The sequence below is a fragment of the Corvus cornix genome, chromosome 4, assembly GCF_000738735.6.
Source record: "Corvus cornix cornix isolate S_Up_H32 chromosome 4, ASM73873v5, whole genome shotgun sequence".
NCBI classification, from domain to species: Eukaryota; Metazoa; Chordata; class Aves; order Passeriformes; family Corvidae; genus Corvus; species Corvus cornix.
In genome coordinates this window covers 985,254-1,011,489 of record NC_046334.1, presented here as the reverse complement: position 1 = coordinate 1,011,489, position 26,236 = coordinate 985,254, and the positions used below count along the sequence as shown (strand labels likewise).

At 49.7% G+C, this 26,236-nt stretch overlaps 2 protein-coding genes and 2 long non-coding RNA genes across 16 annotated transcripts in view; 2 read left to right on the top strand and 2 right to left on the bottom strand.

The window, feature by feature from the left end:
- Positions 1-16,085, top strand: part of RUFY3 (RUN and FYVE domain containing 3) — a 32,834-nt gene extending 16,749 nt beyond the window's left edge. For 7 of the 12 annotated variants that reach the window (XM_019292984.3, XM_019292985.3, XM_039551695.1 and 4 more), the window contains 17 exons: positions 1,204-1,377; positions 2,114-2,231; positions 3,744-3,845; positions 3,952-4,075; positions 4,271-4,332; positions 4,418-4,483; positions 4,586-4,655; positions 5,640-5,732; positions 6,154-6,234; positions 6,623-6,790; positions 7,517-7,614; positions 10,270-10,389; positions 11,492-11,594; positions 12,292-12,368; positions 13,530-13,557; positions 13,811-13,885; positions 14,199-16,085. In XM_019292984.3, the coding sequence (XP_019148529.1) occupies positions 1,204-1,377; positions 2,114-2,231; positions 3,744-3,845; positions 3,952-4,075; positions 4,271-4,332; positions 4,418-4,483; positions 4,586-4,655; positions 5,640-5,732; positions 6,154-6,234; positions 6,623-6,790; positions 7,517-7,614; positions 10,270-10,389; positions 11,492-11,594; positions 12,292-12,368; positions 13,530-13,557; positions 13,811-13,885; positions 14,199-14,342 (1,703 nt within the window). In that variant the 3' untranslated portion in view covers positions 14,343-16,085. Of the gene's footprint in view, positions 1-1,203; positions 1,378-2,113; positions 2,232-3,743; positions 3,846-3,951; positions 4,076-4,270; positions 4,333-4,417; positions 4,484-4,585; positions 4,656-5,639; positions 5,733-6,153; positions 6,235-6,622; positions 6,791-7,516; positions 7,615-7,974; positions 10,086-10,249; positions 10,644-11,491; positions 11,595-12,291; positions 12,369-13,529; positions 13,558-13,810; positions 13,886-14,198 lie in introns of those variants that run through there. The other 5 variants (XM_039551698.1, XM_010411316.3, XM_010411317.4 and 2 more) reach the window with 3 other exon arrangements.
- A 106-nt stretch (positions 16,086-16,191) lies between these two features.
- On the bottom strand, positions 16,192-23,096 carry GRSF1 (G-rich RNA sequence binding factor 1). Its single transcript, XM_039551700.1, has 10 exons — positions 22,923-23,096; positions 22,684-22,828; positions 21,887-22,042; positions 21,434-21,574; positions 20,439-20,568; positions 18,483-18,643; positions 18,211-18,332; positions 17,495-17,630; positions 17,192-17,275; positions 16,192-16,431 (listed from the first exon to the last, which is right to left on the bottom strand). The coding sequence occupies exons 1-9, from the start codon at positions 23,079-23,081 to the stop codon at positions 17,217-17,219; spliced, it is 1,209 nt and encodes a 402-aa protein (XP_039407634.1). The 5' UTR covers positions 23,082-23,096; the 3' UTR covers positions 16,192-16,431; positions 17,192-17,216.
- A 311-nt stretch (positions 23,097-23,407) lies between these two features.
- On the top strand, positions 23,408-26,217 carry LOC109951027. The gene is made up of 2 exons (XR_002273567.2): positions 23,408-24,133; positions 25,742-26,217. It is a non-coding gene; the product is annotated as an uncharacterized LOC109951027 (long non-coding RNA).
- LOC120409901 overlaps positions 24,583-26,236 on the bottom strand; it is a 3,171-nt gene continuing 1,517 nt past the window's right edge. The window contains exons 3-4 of one of the 2 annotated variants that reach the window (XR_005601763.1): positions 25,125-25,222; positions 24,583-24,833 (exon numbers count right to left, since the gene is read on the bottom strand). This is a non-coding gene — a long non-coding RNA (uncharacterized LOC120409901). Of the gene's footprint in view, positions 25,223-26,236 lie in introns of both variants that reach the window. The other variant, XR_005601762.1, reaches the window with a different exon arrangement.

The following is a 26,236-nucleotide window of genomic DNA, read 5'->3' as shown; positions in this document are numbered from 1 at the left end:
TCCAGTGCTGCGCTGAGCATTGCACTCCTACATGAGTACTTGGAAGTTCTCTAAACTATAGAAATAGATTTAGAGAAGGAGGCTTCTGGTTCTACTTCCCTCTGAAGAAGAAGGGGGATGACAGAAGCTCTGTCCTGAGCTGCTTTTTGAGAGACTGAACAAATGAGCCATGGTCTTAGGTTTGGATGGTGGCACTGCCCCGGATCTTCCCTCTCCCTGTGCTGTGGATTTTTCCCAGCCCACAGTGACATGCACTCGGGTGTGGGTATTTTAGCTGTGCTCTTGGCTCTCTTTTTGGCTGGTGGGTGCTGACAGGGTGCCTCTTGCTTAGATCTGTAATCTGAGGTGTCCTCTGCTCACATCTCTGCTGCCAGGAGTAGTTCATTGACTTGCAAAGGCGTCAGGTTGGTTCAAGGGTCCCTGGCTGTTGGCAGCAGCCCTGGATAAATGGGCCTTACAGGGATGAAACTGCCTGCAACTGAGAACTGGAGCTCAAAAACTGGGTGTGAGTAGCCAGTGTAAAGGTCTGGATATTTATAATATGGTGGAAGGAGAATATAGTCCTGGGAGATCTGTGAGTTTGGGGATTTAGTATGAGCTCTCAGGAGCCATGAAGATCAGCTCCTTCTCACTGGTGAAAACCAGTGGCAGTGTTGAAACCAAGAGAGATAAGTGGGAGTTGGCTCCATGTTACATCTAAGCCTCAAAAAAAAATCTTGAGGAAGAGAGACGCAAGTTGGCATAGAGACACATGTTGCTGGATTAATTGTGAGGGGGTCCATGGTGACCTTTAGGTGCAAGAACAAACCACAAGTGGAGGATTCTTACCGGTTTGTAGAAGGGGATGTGACTTGGAACAAGTGACGGCCGTGCCAGTCAGAGACACGTTGTCAAGGTGCAAAGCACAGGATGAACACCAGGCTCCAAATGTCTGTCTTGAAAATAAGGAACGCCTGTAGTTATTTGAAGTATTAAGGCACCCTCAATATGATACATTGTCTATTCCCATGCCGTTGTGGCTTTGGCCCTAAAGCGCTAGTTGATGTTGATTTTTCTCCACAAAAGGCCTGCAGAGTGCCGCCTGTGAAACGCGCTGCCCCAAAAATGCTTTCAAAGCTGAGGAACAAATAGAGCAAGGTGGGGTGTTTACTGTAATGAAACCAGCTTTTGTTGTTCACCAGCACTTTCCTTCCTTTGTTGCAGACCCCAATTACCTCATGGCTAACGAACGTATGAACCTGATGAACATGGCCAAGCTGAGCATCAAGGGGCTGATCGAGTCCGCGCTGAACCTGGGCCGCACGCTGGACTCGGACTATGCCCCCCTGCAGCAGTTCTTCGTGGTGATGGAGCACTGCCTCAAGCACGGCCTCAAAGGTAACTCAGAGGCTGGGCACGAGCCCTCCGCACTGCAGGGCACGGCCTGCAGCGGGGAACAGCAGCGTGGGGTCAAAACAGAGCTCTGCAGCCTGCACGAGACAGAGGAGAGCCTGAGCAGTCACTGCTGTGATTGCAGTGCACTGGGCAGGCCAAACGAAGGCACAGAAACCTGCTGCAGGGGGAAAGTTGAGGCGTTGCAGGTGCTTGCCACGTTTAAAACAGTGTTTCAGTTGTCCCGGCTGTAAATCAGGGATCAGGGATTAAATCGGCTTTTGGCAAGCTCGTGACTCCTTTTTCTGCACTTCTTTGTGCTTTAGGAATGCATCTCCTAGCTGGAAGAGGAAGTGCAACCCTGGAGCTCCTTTTCAATAGCTCTGTCTAAACTGAGGGTTTGGGCTGTGCGCAGCTCATGGCTTGAAGCTGCTGTTAAAATGTGTTTGACTGTGAAATCCTGAGTCGCAGCTCAAATGGCCAAGTATGGACTGTCCTTTAGGTGCTGCCCTTGTGTGGTAGCAGCTGGACATGGAAAGCAGAGGGGCGTGGAAACGGGTGGTCTTTAGAGCCCTTCCCACCCAAACCATCCTGGGATTCCAGGATACCAAGTGCCTGCCCAGCAGCAGCCCCAGAGGAGCCATTCTGGCAGGTTTTGGCTGCTTTTTGTTCACTTGTTTGAGAAGGCATTATATCAGCACAGGTCTAACAGGCTCATTTTTTCTTTCTTTTTGTTTTTTAGCCAAAAAGACTTTTCTTGGGCAAAATAAGTCATTTTGGGGACCTCTAGAATTAGTAGAAAAACTCGTTCCTGAGGCTGCAGAGATTACAGCAAGTGTTAAGGATCTCCCAGGGCTGAAGTAAGTACACTCCTTTATTGCATGAGTACATAATAGGAGTTTTACTGTGAGAAGGATCCTGAAGAAGAGAAGGAAGAGCAAACAGAACCTTCAGGAATACATCTGTCACCTTCTGCTGATAAAAATGGATCATTGCTCTCTTACTCTTCATCAAGGATCAGCAGCATGAGAGCACAGGAGATAGTCTTGCTGTGTTAAGAGTGTGGCAACTTACAGACAGCAGTGCCTTTACTGCTAGCACTTAAGGCGTGGTGATGTGCCTCAGGCATGGGAACAGCCTTTACTGAGCATTTGTGAAGTCAGACTCAAGAGGAAGGGAATTAACAGGAAGGTTATAACAGTTTAAATAAACAGTTTTGAGGCTGATGTAGGTAATGCTTCTTTTAAATAAATTTGGTTGAAGTTTATGTGAGAGGGAAGCTTAGGCACCAAGCTGGAGAAGATAGTAGTTTGTGTTAAAGAGGGGAGGCAAAAAGCCACAGGAAGCCAATATTACTTGTAAAAGATTCATAGGAATTTCAGATGTCACATTCAGGCTTGCCTATTTCATGGTGAAAGAAACTGTAAGAAGCTTTCAGCTTGGAATAGAAAAAATGGGTAAGGAAGCTTTTGTATGAGCAACAGGACTAAGGATCGAGTCATCTTTGCTGAAAGAACAGATGGATAAATTGAATAAATGTCTTTTGGGTTAGTATTTAGTGAGGTACTGACGGACAAGTGCTTTTACTGGAGATCTGGGCAGGACTCCTGCAGCAGCTGACAGGGCCAGCACTCTGCCGGGGCTCCTGGGACCTCTTCCTGTTGCAGAGCATTGCAGCAGGAAATGAATGGAAGTAAAGAATGCTTTCAGAGTACTTTCCTAAACCTTCTGTTGATAGTGACCCTTTGGAAGGGCCAGGTCCCGTTAGTGAGTCAGGAGTGGGCAGTACTGGCCGTGACTTCCTTGAGCTGCTGCTGCTCGTACCAGGTGAGGTCAGACATCCAGGTCAGCGTGTTAGAGCCACGTGCTCCTGGTGGCTGGGAGAAAGGAGGGGAAGGACTGGCACTCGAGGCCATGGCATCCTGTGAGGCTGTTCAGGAGCAAAGCACTGAGGAGAACAGCACTGAGTTGGTTCTGAGCTGTCTGGCTGGATTCCCATCCAGCCTGACCCACCCCAAGGAGTGGTGTTGGGCAGCTGCGCTGGTGTGTGTGTTCCTGTGACTTAGGCAGAACTGGTTGTGACTCAGAAGGTGATGAGCTGAAGCAGCTGATCTGTCTGGCAGCGTCCAGCAGGGATAAAGTCAGGGAAATCTTTTTAGTAGGGCAGCAAAAACATACTGAGTTAATGAGAGAAACAGTGATGGCTTAATCGGGCTGGACCTATTTGCGCTTCCGTGCCTTGTGTTTCTCTGTTTGCACCAGTGCCACCTCTGTCTTGGAAGTGCAAAAACTTGAAGGAGGGTGGGGTTATTAGAGCTGTTGGTGACTGTGCCTTGCAGGGTGTCTGGAAATGTTTGTTTTGGCCTTTGCAGGACACCTGTGGGCCGAGGAAGAGCTTGGCTTCGCCTGGCTCTGATGCAGAAGAAACTTTCAGAGTACATGAAAGCCTTGATTAACAGAAAGGATCTTCTCAGGTGAGTGCTGGACTCATTCTCAGTTAGGTTCACTTCTGCTCTCTTGTAAGATCTTGATCATTTTTCCCGTCTCACTCCTGTGTGTCTCTTGCCCTGCATCCTGCAGTGAATTTTACGAGCCCAACGCACTGATGATGGAAGAGGAAGGTGCCATCATTGCTGGCCTTCTTGTAGGTCTGAACGTCATCGATGCCAACTTCTGCATGAAGGGAGAGGACCTGGACTCCCAGGTATTCAGTTAATGGGTTTGTTCTGCTCATTTAAATTGGAAAATTCATTAATTTTGCATAGCCTGCTGATGTAATGAATCCTGGCTGAAGTACAGCAGGTGTTGATGTCCTAACTCTAAACTTCCACACCTGGGAACAGTGGGTTGGTCTTAGAAACCAAGTGGTTAGTGTAAAATGCAATTTTTTCTCCTCCAGGTCGGAGTTATTGATTTCTCCATGTATTTGAAAGATGGGAACAGCACGAAAGGAAGCGAAGGGTAGGTGCACACACAGTTGTCCTGCTGCTCCTCTCTTGGGAATGTGTATTCAAGTATTCCAGGCTGCCCTGTTTCTTTTTTCCAGAGATGGTCAGATAACTGCCATTTTGGACCAGAAGAACTATGTAGAAGAACTCAATAGACATCTAAGGTAAAATGTGATCTCTTGGCTCTTTATTACTTTGTAGGACAAAAGAGAAAACGGAATTTTAAAAAGTGAAGGAATTACTGTAGGGTTTTTTCTCTTCAACAGTGCTACAGTAAACAACCTGCAGGCCAAGGTGGATGCCTTGGAGAAATCCAACACAAAGCTGACCGAGGAGGTAAGTGTCATGGAAAACCACCTGATGCTTTGGCCTTTGGGAATTAGGGATTAACCAGGGAGGGAGGGGTTCCTTTCAGATGTCCGGTGTACAGAATGAGGGGTGTTTAGTGATGGAACTGGAATAGCTGACCTTCCAAGGAATTTCACTGGCTGTCACTACTGAGCACGAGTTGGAAAATCAACTGTATGTTTACGTAAATTTGCAAAAAGTAAAGGAAAAAATGTCAATATAAGTAAAATGTCCAGCCTGAGCATGAGAAACAGCGGGTACATGAGGCAGAGGTGCAGTCTGTGTTTTAACATTGGTCTGCAGCTCATTAGTGATGACATAAATGTCATAAAATGTTTTGGGGTCAGCTCCCTGACAAATGGGTGACAGGAGGTCTTACCTGATGGAATGAGTGGCTTTTGGTGTTTTACCTGCATAGTGACGTGGTGCCAGGAGATGAATTGCAATGGTGCCTGCAGTGTTTCTGGGGTTTGATAATGAAGTTGCCAAGGGAAGCCTGCAGAGTGTGGAATGAGGCTGCGGTGACAGCGGCACGCGCTGTGCCAGCTGGGGTGTAGGTAATGAGCTGTGTCACACATCACAGCCACGTGTGTGTGTCGGGCCTGAGCTCTGTCAAGGACTCGCACTTGCATCCGGGAGTTCTGTTTGGGTTTGTCACAGGATAGCATGGCTGATCCTTTGGAATGTCTCTGAGCTGCTCCTGTGTGTGACCCTTATGTAAGTTGTGAGTTACAAAGCCAGAAGGAGTTTCTGAAGTTACTTTTGCCTTTGACCATACACTTATATTAATCTGTTGGTCTGCAGTGATGTGATCCCTGGGAATTCCTCTGAGCCAGGTGTCCCATCCCTAAGGGTGCTGTGTGCTGCTCGTCCTCCGTTTCCAGCCAAATCTTCCTCATCTGGTGGGGTCAAGAGAGAAAAAAAACCAGTGAAGTATGTTTTTGATGTGTTACTGTTGTGTTTTGTTCCCAGCTCGCAGTTGCCAACAACAGGATCATTACACTGCAGGAAGAGATGGAGCGGGTTAAGGAAGAAAGCTCCTACATCCTGGAGTCCAGTCGCAAGGTTGGTGTATTTGTGTGTGTGTGTGGGGATGATTGCTGAGCTCTGGGGCAGGCCCAGCCTGAATGCCGTGTTTGGAACAGAGTGCATTTCCTTGTGTGTCTCACACAAACCCCACTGCATTAGAGGAACAGCAGGTAGGCCCTGTGCAGAGGGAACAGATGGGCCCTGGCCGCAGGGAATCCTGCCTGGCCATAGGGGCGGAGCAGGGAGCATGCGTGGAGCCGGGAGCTCGCTGGGCAAGGTGTCAGGGCACAGGAGGGAGGGGGCCTTACTGAGGGGAGGCAGGAAAATCGGGATACAGGAGTTGTGCTGGTTTGTCCTGAATTGTTGCAGAATTCCAAGTGTTGGGGAAAAGCCAGTAATGAGGCCAAGTGAGGGCTGGCAGTACACAATGCCAAGTGAACTGTGTCTGTTACCTCAGGCCACCAAGGACAGAACTGCTGACGGGCAGGCACTGACTGAGGCACGGAAGCAGCTGAAGGAGGAGACTCAGCTGCGCCTGGTGAGGACTGGGGGGCTCGGGGCCCACCCCACAGGGCTGCAAAGGGTCACTGCCATGCTGAGCCCTTGTTCAATACCTGTGTGGGGAGAAAAATGCCTGACCTGACGGTATTTAGGAAATAAAATCTTTCCTTAGACCCCTCCATCCCAAAGACAGGCCCATGTAGAATTCCCTGACTCTCTGCTAGCCCTGCTGCACACCTGGCTCTGATACTGGACTGAAAACTGTGGAGTTACTCTCCCTAAGGGATGTGTCAGATGTGTGACTCCGAAGCTGCGGCAGTGCAGCATGCTCGCGGGTAGGGAGTGCCTGGGCAGAGGGGAAGGGTGGTTACCCCCTGGGTGATGAGGGGAGCTCCTGGAAATGCTGAGGGCTCCTTGTGTTCCAGGATGTGGAGAAGGAGCTGGAGGCACAGATCGGGATGCGGCAGGAGATGGAGCTGGCCATGAAGATGCTGGAGAAGGATGTCTGTGAAAAGCAGGATGCGCTGGTGGCACTCAGACAGCAGCTGGACGATCTCAGGGCTCTAAAGCATGAACTGTCTTTCAAGCTGCAGGTAGGGAGCTAAGGCAATGCAGGGAATTCCAGATAAAAGTGAGAGCTGCTGTGCATTTATTCCTCCTGCCTATTGGAAAGGTGCTGGGTGTGGAAGGGGCACAGGCTGTGCAGCACACTTCTGTCCTGCTGTGAGAACACTGGAATGTGGTGGAGGGTAAAGGTGAATGCAATTTCTTCTGAACAAAAATTCATCGTGGTCCAGAAATGTGCGTGTGAGACGGGGGAAAGCATCTTGTGTGGTTTTGTGGTATGAAAAGAGCTGTGGGAGCTTGTGCTCCAGCACAGTCTGGTGTGGAGGGCACCTGGTGTAACTCCTGTGTGGTGACACGAGCAGACTCTCCAAACAGCAACACAATGCTCAGAATAGATCCTAAAATCAATTTGACAACAGCAAAGAGTTGCTTTTGCTCTCCTTGAGCCAATGGCTTTGTTCAAAACAGCTGAATGATATGAAGGTATTAACTATTAGCAAGCACTGCATTACATTTCCCATATCCAGGAATCTTCATGAATGGTGGCATTGCTCTGTTGCGGGATCCAGATGGAGCCTGCACCTCTATGGCAAGACATTTGTCCTTGCAATACTGTCCTGGCATTTGCTTTTTCAGCACCTTTTCCTGCCTCTTTGCCTTCTGCCCTGTTGTTTCACGTGCCACATGATTTATGGAGATTTATTTGGGATTTACTACTCCTTACACAAACCCCCCACTGCTCCTTTTCCCAGAGTTCAGACATGGGAGTGAAACAGAAGAGTGAATTAAACAGCCGCTTGGAAGAAAAAACAAATCAGATGGCTGCCACCATCAAACAGCTGGAACAAAGGTAAGACAGGAAACTTGAACCATGATCCACTGGTGTGTCCTTTAGTGTAGTGTCCCCTGGATCCAGAATGGGCCAGGGGAGAGTCCCAGTGCTGGGCTGGACAGGGCTGCCTGAGGAGAGCAGTGGGAGCAGCGCGTCTGGGACTTGGTTAATGAGTAGCGCGCCGCACTCCGTTGGTGCTCTCATTTTAGGGTTTCTGTTGGGAATGGCTCTTGGTAAACAGAGTGGTTGTCTTTGCAACAAGTTTGTGTTTGAAAATGTTTCATGATGCCTACTCAGCTAATTCATGTGTTCTTTTTTCTCTTGCTGTTCTTATTTTTTCTGTTTTCTCATCATCCTCATTCTGACTTACTTATACAGTGAAAAGGATTTGGTGAAACAGGCAAAAACCTTAAATAGTGCAGCAAACAAACTGATCCAGAAGCATCATTAGACATTTTTATGTCTGGCCACCTCACAGCTCTGACATCAGAACTCATTTATGAGGGGAGAACTTGAGAATTGCTAAAAGCAACTGTTAAAATATTAATTGTCACCTAAAGTTGATTTGGAATTTGCCGAGTTTTTAAAATCAGTGAGTTTTTCTGCCGAGATTTAGTCGGGTATAAAAATCCCCAGCCCTGCCATTTAAACCGTGTTCAAGTACCAACGAGTTGGCCACTAAGCACCCCGGGAAAGCGTCAGGAGTGGGCGAGGTGGCTGTGTCCAGCCGCTGGTGTCACCGCGTGCAGCAGCACAGCCCTCGGCGCGTGCGCGGCTCAGCCGAGGCCGTGGCCAGCTCGGGACAGTCAACTCCTTTTCTGTATTGCCCTTTTTGTGAAGTAGACGAGAAATGCATCCCTGGAAGTTGTTGACAGTAGTTGTGTGCGTACCCCAAGCCGTTCCCCGTTCTCTTCTGTTCTGTGGGTTCAGCCCCGAGTCCGAGCCGAGCGGGCGCGACGCTGGCCCGTCACCGGGAAGACCGGCCCTCCCGTAACCAGCCTGCCTGGATTCTGCCTTAGGGACTTGGGGGGAGGGTGGGGACTTATCCTTATTCCTTTCAACTTCATGTGTCCAGAATTAGTAGCTATAGGTGTCTTAGAGTAACACGGTAGAGTGGTAAGTTCAGTGGAAACCTCCTTCTCTTTGCATTGCTTCTACCTCTGCCAGGAGTCCCTCCAGACATACCCTGTGGTCCTTCCTGACCCAAGGAAGCGGAGGAGAGGTGTTTTGGGAGGTCTCTCCCCTTCCCAGAAAGGGAAGTTACAGGTTTTATAAAAAATAATCTGATCTTTGTTTAAAGGAAACAAAAACATGTTAAAAAAAGGAGAAGGAACCCAGTGTGCAGCAGTGGGGAGTGGAGATGGAAATTTGGTCCTTGCCCTTTTCTTGTCCGAGTAGTTGGTGGTTGAAAAGAGTTGCCTTTTACACTTCTTTCATTTTCTTCTGAGTTTGCCTTGCTCAAAACAAACGGAATTTGCTAATGGAACAAGAGCTAAAGCTGGGAAATGCCTCTCATTAGGAAAAATAATTGCCAGTTTAACACCCTGGTGCAAAGTCTGAAGTAACTGTAGCTTGAACTATTGTAAACTAACATTCTCTGATCACAGAAGTCCCTGTGCCGGTCTCTCGCAGGCTTCAGGTTTATAACTGCTGCTCGAGATAGTTTTTTCTTTTGGAAGGTCAGATCTGGGGAGTTTCTGTGTCAAATAAGGGTTTTTTTGCTCTGGTGAGATGCCTGTAGTAATTCTTTGGTGCCAGTTCTCCCCTTGACCTATGGGATGGTGCTCCTTGGGGCAGTGGGTGGCAAATGTGACAAACACAGGAGGGAGCACCTTGGTGTGTTTCAAAATCCGCGGGGCTCAGCCTGGTCCCCGTGGATGTGATCATGGGCCACTGTGGGGCTTGTTCCCTGGGCTCCCAGCGCAGCCCTGCTGGGAACCTCCCTGCCATGCCTGAGCCGCATGCTTGAACCTATAAACTCACCCCTCAGTAACCCGCTACTAGAAACTCATCCTAACTCCCTGGAGAAGAAATAGTCCTAAGGGAAATGTGGAAGCTTTGATCAAGCTGTCTGAACAGCTGGTTGGGACAGAGAACCCCCTGCCCCATCACACAGTTCTGCTGTAGGAACAGGGGGTTGGATGGTGAGGTTTGTGCTGAAATCAGACAGATTTAAGGATCTGGCTTCTTCTGATATCAGGCCCCGAGTGGGAATGTGTTGGTGTACTGATGCCTGGGGCTTGAGCCGAAGTGTCCATCCATGGGAGAGAGCAGGAATATGCACTAATTCTCAATAGAGTAGCTACAACCTATGTTGCAAGTTCCAGTTAGCTGTGCAAAGCTGAAATGTAACGTACATTAAACTCCAATTGGACTTAAAATTCTGTGTACTTGAGGTTTGCTTCGAATCTGGATAAAAGTGATGTTTTCTGTTTCTCATCTAATGGCTGTAAACTGTAGTGATAGAATAAAAACTATTGAAAATGAGAGCTTCTGCCTGGTTCACCTGCATTTTGCTTTGCTTTGAACTATTTTCCTCCTTTCCATTGTTTTTACCATTCTCTTTTTTTGGCTTTACCTTTTCACTGGGTTTTTTATTTGTTGGTTGAACTCAGTCTTCCTCCCCACCATGGCTTTTGTTTTTTATCACAAGTTCATGTGGCTCAAATCCAGATTGCGACAGGCAGAGAAGGACCGGCAGCTGGCCCAGCAGGACAACCGGCTCTTCAAGCAGGAGTTTGGGGACAAAATCAACAGCCTCCAGCTGGAAGTGGAAGAGCTCTCCAGGCAGCGGTGAAGAGACCCTTTTCCAAGCTCTTTTCTGGGCTGTTGTTGCTGTGTCTAGGGGAGAGCAGGCAGGGTGATGGCAGAGGGAAGCAGGGGATGGAGAGGGAGTGAGGCAAATTGTGTTAGATGCCACGACGTGTAACTCCAGGGAGGGAAATCCTTGGTAACAGCATCACCTGGATACTGGCACAGGCTGTCCAGAATAGCTGTGGCTGCCCTATCCCTGGAAGTGTTCAAGGCCAGGTTGGACGGGGCTTGGAGCAATCTGACCCTGTGGAAGGTACCCCTGCCCATGGCACAGGGTGGAACAAGATGGTCTGTAAGATCCTTTCCAACTGAAACCTTCTGTGATTCTGTGATAATTGGGAATCCAAAGCTAACACTAATGATTTGCTGCTCCTGGGCAGGGATTGAGCAGCCAAGTCTGCCTGGAGCAAACACTGAAGGGCCTGGAGCAAGGGCAGTGATTTTGGTTGTCTTACCTGCCACACAGTACTGTGATGTGGATTTTTTCCCCTTTGGAACTGCTCTTAGTTTTGCTGGAAGCCAGAGACCTTGTCAAAAGCCATCACATTTTCCCGTGCAGTGTCATCACTTGAGCAGTGTCAGGGACACAGACAAATTTCTTTCCTTAAAATAGAAGAGCATCTCCTGCAGCCTTGACACACGTGTGGCTTGTTGCAAGGTCACTGGGATGAATTCTGTGGGAGCATTGCTGGATGCATGGAGAGGTTTTTTCCCCTCTTCCCCTCCTGGCCCAGCTTTGTGTTTCCTTTTTCAAAAAGGTGCTCAGCCAACCAGAAAATGGCTTTGGTAGCAATTGGTGCAAGGTCCTGGGTGTGCATGGGTGAGCTTAGGAGGACATGGGCAAATGGGTCTGGTTTTGCATCAGTTGGATGCTAAATTGTACCAGAATTAGATGAAGGACGTGTAGATTTTTCATCCTGACACATTATGGCTTAACACACTGCGAGAGAGCTTTGGGGTTCCAAGAGGCAGTTTTAGCTCCTGAGTTAGGGGTGTGAAGAGAGGGTCGAATAGTTCATCAGTTATCAGTGCTAAGTGTCCCAAAGCCATCCTTTATTCACAATTCCACCTGGTATTCCAGAAGCCACCTAGAACTGGAGCTAAGGCGGGAAAGAGACAGATGGTCTCACAGTCACCAGCGCAGCCAAGAAAGCAAAAAAGGCCCAAAGAATTGGCTCAGACAGGTAACGTGACTTGGGTTTTTGGCTCGGGTTTGAGGTAACAGTTTCGCTTGGCTCGTTTGCTTTTCCTGAGCTTTCTCAGGCAATAAATGGTTGTCGTTCATGTGCCACAACCGGAGGAGCTTCGGGAAGATTTGTACACACTCTGACCAGGCAGTTTGAGTTGTAACAGTGAGAACTGTGCAGTACCAGAGATGGCTTCTGCAGTTCTTTGTTTCTCCCCATCCTGCTTGAATGGTGCAGTTTTGTCTTATTTGACCAATATTACACAATTTCATTGAAGTGCTTTAGGCCTCATGGCTCAGCTGTGACCCACATCTCAGCTAGGGAGAAGGGGAGGATTCTTTTCTTTGCTGGCTGGGAAAGTTTGTCTCTGGTCAGCTTTTACAAAGCCTCTTCAGCCCGTCCTCGTTCTCAACCTCTGCTCTGCAAATAAGAACTGCTGGTGACTGTTTCTGGTAACAGGAGGTCATGGGACCCCTGCCCCTCTCTGAGAGGCACAGTCCCCTCTGTACACTGCTGAAAGAAAGCATGGAGAGCTGCTCCCAGGGGAGACTGGGGCCCAGATACCCCTCTGTGCAAAGGAGGGGCAGAGCAGTATCCCAGAACAGCAGTGCCAGTTCTCCCCTTGCAGTGTGGCAGGAATGAAACTGGAGTTTTCCTCTGGTGCAGCTGATGGGTGAGTGTTTCCTTTTGGCAGGATGGGAAGCTCAGAATCCAGGAAGAAAATGCTAAACTGAAGCAGCCGCTGAGAGAGAACAGTGTCCTGCCGCACAGGTAGGGAAGGAAACAGATCTCATTTCTGCCTCTCCTTTCCAAAGTCCTGCTTTCCCCTTCTCAAATTTCTGTGCCAACAGGGTGTTCAGAATAGTCCAACTTCCCTTTTTAAGAAGGATTTCCAACGTCATGCCCTTTGTTGAGTTCTCTGCCGCTTTTCCATAGCTCCCGAAAGCAAGGCGGAGGTTCTGTTGTTCATCAGTGCTTTCAGATGGGGAAAGCTCTGTGCCTCTCCCATTTACCTTTGAATTTTTTTCTATCTAAATCTGCTGTTTACTAATTCTTCTGACTCAAGAATCCTTGCTAAGCCAAATGCAAGACCTTTGGAACTCATGTCCAAAGCATATTTGGTGAGGGAAAGGAGAAGGGTGGTTGGACCTCCTAAAGAGAAGCTGTTGGGGAAAGAGAACCTGAAGTGAGGTTTTAAGAAGATGGCTGTGTAAAATTGTGGTTCAGGTCACTTGTTTCCAAGCTGAATTATTACAGAGGAAGATTGTTGTTGCAGGATTTTAGTATTTGGTTTTAGAAGTTAAAAGGTGTTTTCAAAGCCCCTGGGCACAGCTCAGTGCTGAGGCTTTGGCTCGTGGACGGAACAGCCCATTGGAAGTGCTCTGACTGTCAGGGCTCTGCTGCAGTGTCTCGAGTGCCAGTGGAGAGGCACTCTTCATTGAGGTAATCAGTGAGTTAATTGATGAGTGAATCAGGAAAGTATCCTCCTAAAAATAGCATAAAGCAGTTCAAATCTGGTTTGCAAGATACTAAAAATCTTCCAGGCCTGAGATGCTTTTTACCCGTTTCACCTGAGTGTTTAAGCAAGTGAGGGTCAGGTTGATGGTTCACAGGCCTTGTGGTACTTCATTGCTGCTTTTGACAGCAGGGCTAGGGATCAAACCTGCCGGCCTGTGTTTAAAGCCAGTTCCAAACTGTTTTGCTCTAGCACCTCAACAGTCTTTTCTGTGTTCGTGCTCCCTCTCCTCTGCTCTCCTGAAGGCATTTTGCAATTTTTTCTTCTGCTCTTCCCATTGAACCAGGAGAGCTACTGAAAAATCTGGGGAGGGTTTTAAAAACAGGGTGAGGGAATTCCCTGGTAGCACAGATGTTTTATTTAAAGGCTCTGGTGATGGAAGGCCTGCTCCAAGTGACGCTGTTGTTCCCTTGTAGGTCACCCAGCGGCATGCAGGAGGAGCAGGTGGGTGATTCTCCTTCTTGGCGGTTTTGCTCTTTTCCTATAAATCAGCTGGACCAAAATCCACTCCTCCTCCTCCGTGTGCCTGGCAAAGCACAGCCAGACTCCCAGAGTGCCACTGGGATGCCACTGGGAATTTCTGCTTCTGTCAGCTGGTTCCCAGTGAAAACGATGTTTAGTTCCCCCCCTGTTGCTGCAGAGCTCTGCCACAGGAGCCGTGTAAAGCAGAATGTCTTGGTTTTGCCTTGGGCTTTAGGAGCAGCTGTCGGGCCCTGGACATGCCGAGATCTGCCAGCTGTGCCAGGAGGAGAACAGCCGGAGCCAGAGAAAGGTAACTCCTGGATTTGTACTGGCATTTCCCACAGCCGGTGACTGTGAGTTCCCTCTGGCTTTTGTGGTGGAATCACAAATTCCTGCTGGTGACTTGTACCAAGAAATGAGCCCTTGCAGGCCCCTCTGCCCTTAACATAACTTTGTTAAATGCTGATGAGGTGATGGTTCCTGCTCCGCCCTGTTCAGTGGTTTGTTCTCCCTCCCCCTTAGCAGCTTCTTCCCTTCTTCAGCTCAGCGTTTGTTTTCTCCCAAGTTGATCTGCCAGAACCTGAACCTCGCCTTGACTTCTCTGTCCTTTTCCTGCATTCCAGAACATCTGCAAGAACTGTGGGGGCACCTTCTGTGAAGCCTGCTCGGTGCATGAGCTGCCCCTCCCGTCCAGCATCAACCCCGAGCGCGTCTGCAACCCCTGCCACCAGCGGCTCATCCAGCAGTATTCCAGCAGCCCCTTGTAGGGAATGGGTGGCACAGAGGTGACAAACAACGGCTGTAGCTGATGGTGTTTCTGGAGTTGTTCAGGGGGAATGTGAAGACACCTGCCCATGTGCTTTGGAGGTCGGACGGGAAGCAGCTTCTTGGTGTTTAGAATCTCCTGTTACTGAAACAACAGTCTGAGCCCTTCCCTGTACCAAAATCTGCCTGTGCTGTGGAGAATTGCACTGGGGATGTCACACGGAGCAGCCCCAAGGTGTGCCTGAGCAGTCTCAGGACTCTGGGAGCCCCTGCCCACACCAGAACTGTTGTCTGCATGTGGAAGTTGGGAGTGTTGTCGCCCTCACGTGTGTGGCGTGGGTGTGTGCTGCTGCTGCTGCTGAGCAAAGGCTCCCCAAAACCCAACAGGAGCGTTGGTATTCCTCATGTCTGGCTGCACTTGAAATCCCATTTCCCCTTTTCCGTTTGCCCTGGACAGGCTGGCTTATCCTGGGAACGCCGGTGGGTGGTGTGAGCGGGGCAGGTGGGACACCAGTGAACACATGCTCCCTGCATTTCCTTGGCTCAGGGCTCTGACCAGGGGCTTAGTCTGCACAGGGATACCCCCAAACCAAGCTGTGAATGTTCTGTTCCCCCTCTGTGCTTTACAGGCTGGGCCCAATCCCCATCAGACACAGGTTTAGGGCCACTTGGATCCACCTCTCCACCTTGTGCACACAGAAACGTTGTTACAATAAACCTGGTGTTTCACTTTTTGTTGGATCAAAACTAAATGGGAACACTCTGCACCTGTTAGAAATTTTAATTGCAAATACAGTTCAGAGAGGCTTCATGGTTCATGCCACATCGTTCTTTGTTACTGTTCCCTCAAGGAATTTTGTTTGTCCAAAAAGCAGTGGTGGCTTTCTTGTGTCATAGGAGTGTTTGCTCCTTTTCCTACTGGTACCTCCTGCAGTCTCTGAGACCACAGAATGTCCTGTAGTTCATAGAAAATGGATGCATTGGTGTGACAAATGCACTGGGGTTTGTACAGATGTTGTTAGGGGGTAGCTGTTGATTCCTTGGAGGGGATTTTCTAGTCATTAGAGTGGCTAGAACCACAAGAAAAAGCCTCTTGGAGCTGAGGTACTGACATGGTCAGTGCTGGTTTGTACCAGGAATCATCTCTCATAGATCCTTCTAGGACTTGGCATGTTCAGCCACCCAACTTCTACTCTTTTCTGCCCTTTTGCTCCCCGGGTTAGCTTCCTGACCCATTTCTTTGCTGCTATCCCCTAAATTATGGCAGGAGTTGTAAACAGTGTTGAAATACCAAAAGTCTGGAATTCAGGTGAATTCCTGAGTTCTCTGAAGGGGTGAGACTCTGGAGATGGATGGAGAAAACACTGAATTTAGTGTCAGTAGCTTTGAGTACATGTTGTACACATCCAACAGTGTGAATTCCTGCACCCAACCCCAGTGTGACCCATCCCCTGAGGAGAAAACAACACCCAGGCAATGCAGAGGGAGAATTAAACTGGAAATGGAGGATTAAAGTCCATGGAGGAGGGAGGTGGCTGAGCCCCCTTCAGAGCACAGCACTGGTGGCTGCCCTGGGACTGGCATTTCGGAAGGTGGGAGCGGGACCATGCTGGCTGCCAGCTCCCTCTGTGCTCAGGTACTCTGTGTGATGCCAGGCTGGGCTGACACCTGGACCTTGGGAATGGGGGGGCAGGTTTTCTGATGTTAGTTTTGTTCCACACAATAAAAAAACTTGATCATCCATATCCTGCCTCCTGAGCCGTCTTTCCATCCCATTCCCCTTGGGCTGGAGGTATGAAAGGATTCCGAGCACCGCTGTGCACCTGTGTGAAGACTTAGATCACTCAGCCATTAATTGGCAATCCCGGTGTTTTATTAACGCACCCTGATGCACCTGGAGCCCAGGACTGCTCCACCCTGCAGCCTTGGCCATTCCCGCTGCAGCTGCTGCTGGTGCAACTCCCCACAGCCCATCACTTTTGTTACAAGCTCTTACACAAGGCTGAACCAATCTTAGCTCGTCCTCCTCGCTGAGTGGTGACACTCGGACCTGATATTCATGCTCATGCCAACGGAATGCGTTCGCTTGGCCTTAAAACAAGGAAGAGGAAAAATAAAAATCACTCCTCACTGTGGCTTACTGCTTTCCTTTTTTTCCCCAATGCCCACTGCATTTTATTCCCAGTTAATACTCTCTTAGAATGAAATAGTACAGTTGGACAATAGTAAAATACCACAGACTGCAGGTGGGACACACTCAGGTGGGGCAGCAGCACAGGAACACAGCGGGGGGGTGTTTAATTCCCCTACCACAGGCACTAACAGGAGGGAGCTGCCAAGAAAGCGTGGGATGCAGGTAGGAGGTGGGAGTGCACATCCTGAACCTGCCCCAAGGACTTATCCCTGGCCTGGATTACAAACCCAGGATGGGTGGGCTGCCCTCCCTGCTGCAGGGGCCAGGGCTTGGGGAGCAGTGACCACCACCCCACACTTTCTGAGGGGAATTCATGGAACAAGCTGTCCACTGCCTTCCACGGTCACATCAAACCCCACGCCCTACAAAAGACCAATTACTATAAAGCCACATCTATGGGAAAGGTTTAGCCATGGTTCCTCTTCTTGCCAGGGAATGTAACTCCATCAGAGCTTTTCATGCTGCCTCTGGGCTGCGGGATGGGCATCTGTGGAATCTGGAGGTGCAGGCTGTGGGATCCAGGCTGGACACCTGGTGTTCCCTTCAGCCTCTCTATGTTTTACCCCTTGGGTTGGTTGGAATACCAGGGACCGTGAGCGTGAGGCCCATGTTCACGTTGGCACAAACACAGCAGGACGGACAGACGGATGCGCTTACCAAACCTGCGCCTGTGCTGCTGTCACTAGCAGTTCTCCTTTCCCTGGGGATGTTCGTTCAGGAACAATTCAATGGCACAGCACTCTGGGGAATGGAAAAGAGTTGGGCCGGGGTCAGGCACTTGCGTGTGTTAACATTGTTTTTTTTTTTCTCTTTGCAAAGCCCATGGCACATTACACCTTGGAAAGCTACACTCAAGTGATCCCTTTGCACAGGGTGTTAACAGCAGCTGGATGAGCTGTGCCAAACCCTCCGAGGTCTCGGTCCCAGCACTGTAGGATCTCCTCTCTTTTTCTCACTTACCCATCTGTGACCCCTCCTTGGCCATTGCTGCGACTGCATCCTTGTGGCTCTTGAAGTGCACATCGGCCTCTCCTGTGGCATCTCCATGGGAGTTATATTCCACCAAGATCCTTGTGGGTCTCAGCGGAGCAAAAAACTGAAAAGGAGGAAAGTAAGAGAGTTTGGTGAGAAAGAAACAACAGTAATGCACCCTATTCCCCAGAAACTCAATGGTTTTACTCCCAAAACCTGCTGACCCATGGGGGGGATCTGAGCTCCTGAGTAGCAAAAGGCTCCCTGATCCATCTGCGTGAAGCTGAGGCGCTCCCCAGTCACCTGTCACCCCCTGTGAGCTCCTGGCATAGGAACTCCTGCCAGGAACAAAACTCCTCACACGGCACCCGTGTTCTGTACGCATCAGTGCAGGTCCACGTACACTGTTACCATTTCTGTGCAGTCAGCTACTCTGAAATCTTGCCTTAGATTCTCAATGGCTCCTCAAGCCTAGTGACGGATATTAACACATCCCAGCAAGCCTTCATTCCCTTTTATTCATGAAGAGGAGCAGATCCCTGTTGGGGCCCTGAGGCCACAGCTGTCCAAAGCCACAGGGCACTGAGGACTAACAGACACTAATTAATTAAAAGACTGCAATTGCTGCAGCTGTAACAATTAACTGAGGGTTTGCACTGGTAATGACATAACCACATTTCAGCTGTAGCCTCGCTGTTACTCACATTTATTATGTCCTGGGCACTAGCTTGGGAAGGAAAACCCCTCATGTGGACAAAGTGTTGTGGTTGTGATGGGGTGTTCTCAGACTCTAAAACGTTCCTTTCTGTTCCTTCCCTGCACAATTCTGCGGAATGGAGAGAAAAACAATCACTAGTGCTTGCAGTGCCCCCCTCCCTCATGTGAAAGCTGTGGGCACATGGGGTTGGAGGGGTTTTCAGCCACTGGGGTGACACGAAGGGACCTTGAGGAACACTCATGACAGGGAGGGACTCACTAATTTCTCCTTCAGCATCGGAGCCTCCAGTGTCTCTCCAGCCCCTTTCTTCAGAGATGGACTCATACTCTCTCCTCGCTTTGGAGTAGGCCATCACCTGCTTGCTGTAGGGCACGTGCCTTTGCATCTGGTGCTTTCTGCTCACATACACTTCTATATACCTGGAATCCAAAGGGAAAGAGCACAGGGCACGCCTGGCACTCAGGGCTTGGAGAAAGTATCTTCCTGATGTGTCCTGCCTTGGCTCTGCTTAGGTACTGGGGGTGAGAGCCCTGCCGTGGCACACCAAGGTGCTGAATAATTAATTCATTTCACGGGCACAGTTCTCTTTAATTGAGGCTGTTTTCCCCTCCCTGCACTTCTGCAAACCGCACTGATTGCTACAAACCCCAAATTTAACACCCTACCCAGGCCCAAAACAGGTCCCAGAACAGGCAGAATCACAGAAGCACAGGGTCACAGGAAATACTTCAGTGGAGACCTAAGGTTTTCCATATGCCTATGAAATTGATGGGGCTTCACTAGCAGTGTTAAACCAGGCAGTTTCCAGAGCACTGAAGGAACAGTGTGATGAAAAGGAAATATGGACATCCAAGGGAGGGGACCTTTCTCCTTTCCTGAAGGGAGCAGCCAGAGCAGGGGAAGTAACCTTGTGTACAGGCTGACAGAGCTGACAGCTCAGCCCCCCTGAGTCCCCAGTGAGCACTGGGCACTGCTGGAGGCCAGCTCTGGATAAAACCAGGAAGAATGAATGGGAATAAGCTGCCAGCAGTTTTGAAAACTCCTCCATTTCTTTGCTAATCACATGGAAATGGAGGTGTGTGAGCTCAGGTGGGCGAGTCAGGTCAGCTCTTGTTCTGACAAAAAAAAACCTGACAGTAGATTTGGAATTAATCTCTACTCAAGAGGAGGGGAGTCCTATTAATTCAATTAATTAATTAATCAAATTCTGCCTGTGGAGCAGCTGTTTGCTTTTAATGAGAGTGGGGAGGGTGACAAACACAAGGAAACGCAGCCTGGGAATAGGAAGTAAGGACATAAAAGGAAGTTGGTAGGTAGGAGGAGAGGTAAGGTTTGGAAAACTCTTTTATTATATGGGGTGCAGACAAAGTTTTACAGATTATTGAAGTCAGAAAACTCAGCAGGGAAAAGAAGCCTTGGTTGTTTGGGGTTTTCCCTTCTGAGCACAGCTCTGGAGGTGTTTAAAAGCTGTGTAATGTGGTGCCTAGGGATAGGGTTTGGGGATGGGCTGGGCAGTGTTTAGGTTAATAGTTGGGCACAATGATCTTAAAGGCCTTTTTCAACCTAAATGATATTATGATTCTGGGAAAAGGTGGCCTGTGCTTCTGTTTGAGCTTCTGAGAGAGGCTCTTGGGAGGTAAGTGTGTGGCACAGGGCCCAGTGCTCTAGAACGAAATGGTTAAATTCCCTGGGGGGATGTGGTCACCAAAGAGCTGGGAGGTGGTGCGGTGCTGGCCAGCAGTCACTGCTGGGAATGGACTCAAGGCAGGTAAGCTGCGCTTCAAACAGGGACTCCTTGAGAGGAAACGCTGGCTGTGCCTGGCACTGGGCTGAAGGGTAGGGGGATGGCTGCCAAAATTGCCCAAATCATGGAGGAACCTGGTGGAAATTTGGCAGGATCACAAGTCTGAAGGAGGGGCAGGACCCCTGTGCACTGAGGCCTGGGCAGACCGTGTCTATCTAGCATTCCCCACTCTGGAGGCTGTCACCCCTTTTCACTGGGATGAGAATGTCTTCAGGAACACCTGAAAAACAGGAGACTTTCTGAGAGGCCCCAAATTCCCCCAAACTATGAGCGCTGCAGGTGCCTCTACTCTCCTTAATTGCACTGTGAGTGTGAGATGAGCTGCTTCACCCTTCAGGAAGCCAGCTCCAAGTCACACAGGTGCTTCATACCATGTTCTCCTACCCCCTGAACTCCAGGGATGTACCTACCTATTTCCCATATATTCCCTGTGCCGTAGCAGGGCTTGAGCTGCCATTTCAGGAGCTGCAAACTGCACGAAAGCTTCTCCTGTTCTTCTGTCTCCCCGGTAAATAAAAGCTATGTCTGCTATTTTCAAACCTAGAGATGGCAGGGGAGAAAAAGGCATATTGGCTGTGGCAGAAACTTGTGCTATAGTTCAGAAAGCCTTTCTCTTTGTTTTTTTTTTTTCCCCTTATTCTTCTGGTTTTTGATAAGCTACTTGGGCAGCTAAATAGTTCTGAAACAACTGTTCATGCTGGCCTAAGTACCTTTCTTAAACTCCAATTTGTTTGCTTTGAGGCAGTTTTCACAGAAGCCTTAATTTGAAAAGGAATCAACTTGAGGCTTCAAGTAACTGAATCCAAGTTCCAGACAACAAGTAGATCAAGAGCACAAATGTTCTTGAAATTTTCTCTTATTATGGTACTTTTTTTCCTGCATTTTTTAAAACTCAAGTCAGAGTCAGTGCATTTCACTTTTTGTGCTGCAGAGTATCATCTTAGGGAGCCAGGATGCAGACTGCTCCAGCACTGAGCATGGGACAAGGATTCAGGTGGCATATGTGACCTACCCATCCCGATGTCACAGCTAGGAACACCCACGCTGCATCACCTGGGCTCTAACTATCACACAAGCCTTCTTCCTTCTCAAGTTTGCCAAATTACGCACTGGTAGCAATCCAACTGCAAATCACAGCATCTGGTCCCCTTCCTTTGCTTCCCCTGGCCCCAAATCGGAGCGCTGAAAGTACTAATCCTGGGTTAGACCTGTACAAGGTCAGAGGTGCAGGGAAACTCTGCAGGGTGCTCAGAAAGCCTGAGTGACTTCTGGGGAACAGCAACTCCTTGAGGTGTTTAAGGTGTTCAAGGCTGCATGTGCTTTGCCTTGCTCCTTGAGGAACAACAGCATCAACTTAAGGAAGTGAATGCCTGGTAAAGGAAGAGCATGGCCCTGGCTGAGTTACCTGAGAAGAAATCCGCAATGTCCTCCTCGGTGGAGGTGAAGGGGAGGCCTCGGAGCAGCACAACTCCATCGTTCATGGCCTGTGACTCATCCCGCAGGCTCCGCAGCAAGCCCTCCACATCGCTGTCGTGGACTTCAAAAACTGCAAGGAACGTGGGCACGGAGCGTTTTCCCACATGGCACTGGCAGCAGGCCCTCTGCAGGCACTCTCCTACGGCAGCTTTCACCTCCTGCAAAGCTCCATCCCGTTTCCTCCCCCAGCCCATGCTCTGTGGTCCTGCCCCTCTGCCTTCCCTGGCCAGGCTGGGAACTTCTGGCCCAGTGGTGCCTTGGTGGCTGATCTGCTGCTCGGTTCCACCCCTGCACACCAGCCCGCTTCAGTAATCAAGGAGTGCTCTTTCCCTGGGGAGTTTCATTGCAATGTAACTCGTAACTCACGCTGTTCCAAGCCCACCTTTCACATAGCGTGGGCCCATGTATCTCAGGTGCTTTTCCAGGGCTCTCTGGACGTCTGCTTTGGACTCCAGCTCGATCAAGGCATCCCCCCTGCGCCTCCCATCCTTGTTTAAGAGGAAGTGAATCCCGTTCTCACCGTTTCGAATTCTACAGCCTGGAAACGAAGGGACACACAACACAGGAGCATACAGGACTGCATCAAACGGGGATCTACAGCGCACAGGGCTCATCCCCTCAGCACTGCAGAACAAAGGGCAGAACACTTGCGCTTCCACCATGAAGTCTAACGTCACACCGACTTGCTTTAATTTGGCAGGTTAGCAAGTAATTTAAAAACTTGCATCTGGCCCCTGGGGAGATGCAGCATAGTAGGGAGGATCAGCCCCACAAAGGTATGTAAAAGCTATGAATTAGGATCAGAAAACAACGCCGCACTGCAATCAATGAAACCCTCCAGTTTCTTGAAAAGAGAGGAGTTTGGGCCAGCCATAGTGGTCTGTAAGAGCATCACTTTGAATTGGATTGCCTTTGCTGTGGAGACACTGATTAAGAAGGGAAAGACTTGTCCAATTAAATATAAGAGACCATAAGGAGGAGCTTCTAGTCAGTGTCCAGCAGTTTGTAAGCTGATTATTCCCTTTAGGCGTGTCAATTGTGAATAATTTTGCAGTAATACTAAGACCTCATCTTTCTCTGGCTAACGATCTCTAAATTTTCCTTCTGTTAAGTAGTCATGAACTAATGGGCTCAATACCAGCATGCAGAACAGTTAGGCAGGCAAATGAACACCCATACTATCAAAGAAGGTGAGGACATCTTCCTCGGTGCACGAGAACGGGAATCCTTGTGCCCTGACGAGGTAGACATTGTCGCTTTCCGCATTGGGTGAGGCGGGCTCCCGCTCTGAGAGGCGACCTTCCTGGGACGGGGCATCTGTGACCTGTCACGGACACAGGAGAAAAGCCCCCGGGTGAGAAGCGGGAGGCCGCAGTTTCCCGCAGGGGTCGGTGCCCGCCATTTTCGCGCGGCCGTACCTGGCTGTAGGCGCGGAGCGCGGCGCTGAGCGGGGCCGGGGCCGGGGCCGGGGCCGGGGCCGGGGCGGGCCGGAGCAGGCGCAGCGCGGGCGGCAGCGCCGGGCCCCGGCCCAGCAGCAGCGCGGACAGAGCGCGGCGGGCGGCGGCGGCCACGGCCATGCCGGGGATCGCGGCTCCGCCTCCGCGACCTTCCTTCCTTCCTTCCCGGCAGGCGCTGCACGGGAAGCGCTTCCCGGGCACCGCCGCGCTGCCCCCGGGGCTCGGGGGGTGCCCGGCGCTCGGCCCGGGCTGCGGCTGGGGCTCCCCGGGACGGGGCGGGCGTTCGCGGCTGTCACAGCTGGCTTTTCCTGTCGCGGAGCTGTGTCCTAGAATGGCCTGGGTTGGAACGGAACTTAAAGATCATCCCGCTCCACCCCCTGCCATGGGCAGGGACAACTTCCACTACACCAGGTTGCTCCAAGGCCTGTCCATCCTGGACATGAACGCTTCCAGGGATCGGGCAGCCACAGTTTTTCTGGGCAACCTGGTGCTGGGGCCTCACAGGGAAGAATTTATTCCCACTAGCCCATCTAACCGTGCCTTCTGTCAGTGTCAAGCCATTGCCCCATGGCCTGTCACTCCAAGCCCTTGTAAGTAGTCTCCGTCTTTCTTGCAGGCTCCCTTCAGGCACAGGAAGGCTGCAGTTGGGTCACCCTGAAGCTTTTCTTTTCCAGGCTGAAAAAACCCTAATTCTCCTAGCTTTTCCTCATAGTAGAGATGCTCCCTTCTTCTTATAACCTTGGTGGCCTCCTCTGGGCTCACTCCAATGGGTCACTGTCCTTCCAGTGCTGAGGACCCCGGAGCTGAATGCAGCACTGCAGGTGGGGTCCCACCTGAGCAGGGCAGAGGGGAGGAATCCCCCCCTCCCCTGCTGCCCGTGCTGTGAGGATGAGCCCAAGACACAGATGGTTTCTTGCAAAATGAAGTTTTAAGTTGGGCTTCATCACTGACAAGCTTTTTACACCCCTTCCCTGGAGACTGATTTTCCAAGAGAGATGATTTTGTCCCCCTCACTCCCATCCCTGGGTTGAAGGTCTCAGATGCAGCACTGGCTGAACCTGTTGGTGAAGAACATTCCCCTTCCAGGTGGAGACAGTCCTGCTGTCATTGCTGCATCCAAGAGGGATAAGGGGAAAAGAGCTGGCACCGGCTTAAGTGCACACATGGGGAAGGTAGGTCATGCTGAGCCCAGGAAAAATTTTTTCGGATGAAACAAAATGAGTAGGAAAAGGCAAGCCAAAATCCCGAAGCACAACAGTGGAGGAACCCAAGGAAGGGCTGTGGAGGCTCAGATCCAGGGTATTCAGGCAGGTATCCAAGCAGCTGGCCAGAAGGAGGATGTGCCAGGCCAAGCAGGACCCCAGCATGAGGAAGATGATGAGAGCCATGACAGCCAAGATACTCCTCTGTTTTCCAGCACGCTGTAGTGGTAGCCTGGGGATCGCCAAGTAAGAGTTGCAATTTCAAGCCACTGCAAACTATCAAACCCAAAATACAATCCTGGGTTTTTCAGCACAAGTGTTTCATCTTCTTGTGCTGCCAACACACTCATTTATCAGAAGCCTTGAACGTTTCTTATCACCATTTTGAAAATGTGAACAAGCTACTTTATGTCACCCTCTTGTTGCTGGCTGGTGCTTTTGTAAACTATTCCTTGTAACAAACTTTCACATGACAGACTATAACCCTGAGAATAGCACCGCCTCCTGCCAACAGCACTCTCAACCCTTCTGAATTTTGAAGGTAAATCATGTACTATGCACATTTTCAAAGGAATGTTGACCTCGGTGCTCAAGTGGTTCACATTCCAGTTTTTCATAGCCTACTTGCCAGGTTTCTCTTCAAATCCTTCTTTAAGTAAGCAAGCAAATGCTATAGGAGAAAAAAAAAAATTAAGATAACTGCAGGAATTCATCTTGAGCACTTATCTGTATCTAGATTGGCTTTTGTGCTTTCAGTTGAATAAGCAGATCCCTAAACCTTAGGGACCAAGAGAATGTTAGGTGCATTTTTCTCTTGTGACCCAAGCAGGGTGCAAGGAAGAGTCTCTTGAAGGGATGCACATCTTCCACCCATTTTCCCTTTGATTTGCTTTCTTGGCAAGTGCAGGAAAAAACACCCACTGCTGTTTGTCTGGCAGCTTGTCAGGTTTGTGAGAGTTACCTTTAGAGGGCACCATGTTGTTGGGCAACTGCTGGCACTGAAGTTTCCATGGAATCTCAGAGCTTCCTTAGTTACTTGATGGATCAGAGCCTCCGCACCTATGGTAGAATATAAAGGTCACCCTAGGACAAGAGAATTTGCATTTTGTCACTCGACAGAACTGCTGTTGAATGAAGTCAGCTTAGGAGAGGGAATCTGCCTCCATACAAATCGAAAATCCCAGGAGATGCCTCCATACTGCTGTGGACCAAGAATTTATCTGCCTTGGAAAATTTATCTACCTGGGAGGACGCCTTTTTCATTAATAATGTCAAACAGGCTGCTGTTAAGAATACTTGATACCAGCTATTCTTTAGTTTGATAAGACTAAAATTGATGATCAGAAAATCATCAGATGTGTTATAAAACAAGGGTTTATCTTACACTGGGAAACATTCCTTATCCCTCTGTGTAATCTGCTGTCAAGAAAAATTTACCTTCTGTTCTCTTGTGGTATTTTCCAAAATTATTTATACGCCGTGTTATTTTTCCAAACAAAATGTTGCTTCCCCTTTTTTGTATTCCCGATCCTATGTGCGTGTTAAGTTTTGTGATCTCAATTTTCATGCTGCTTTCAGCTGGAATGTCCTGTGTTTACCGAGCCGTGCTGAAAAGCTGAGAACTTCAGGACCAAAGCACTCGTCAGCTGGAGGGCTCTTCCAGAGGAATTCCTTAGGCTCTGCAGCGCACTGGATAAGCGGAGATGACAGAGGCGAGGCCACGGGAGCGAGGGCCGAGCCTCCCGCGGCGCAGCGGAGCGGGTCGGCCCTTACGTAAGGCTGCAGCTCCCTGCCAGCCCCTCGGGTCGGCGGCGGCTGAGGAGAGCCCTTCATGTGACCCTCGGCCATCCCCAACAGCCCAATATTAATGTGGGACACAAAGCCTGCACGTTACATAAGCGTCTCTCCTGGCCAAGTATCTCCTACTGCAGTAACCAACATTTAATTTTAACTTGCCGCTAAAATAAAACGCTCTGTGGGTAGAAGGAAGTGTATGGGTGGGAACAGGGAATGGAGGTTATTCGTGCCCCAACAGGAATGTGCCAGAAAGATCAGTGATGTATTTTTGTTTGA

Excerpts from the sequence above, each read along its gene's own strand:
- GRSF1 (XM_039551700.1), bottom strand. The coding sequence starts at position 23,081 with ATGGCCGTGGCCGCCGCCGCCCGCCGCGCTCTGTCCGCGCTGCTGCTG. Across the intron at positions 22,829-22,922 it reads CGCTCCGCGCCTACAGCCAG|GTCACAGATGCCCCGTCCCA; the intron begins GTACGGCCGCGC and ends TGTCCGTGACAG. Across the intron at positions 17,631-18,210 it reads GTGCCCAGGACATAATAAAT|TTTTTTGCTCCGCTGAGACC; the intron begins GTGAGTAACAGC and ends CCTCCTTTTCAG.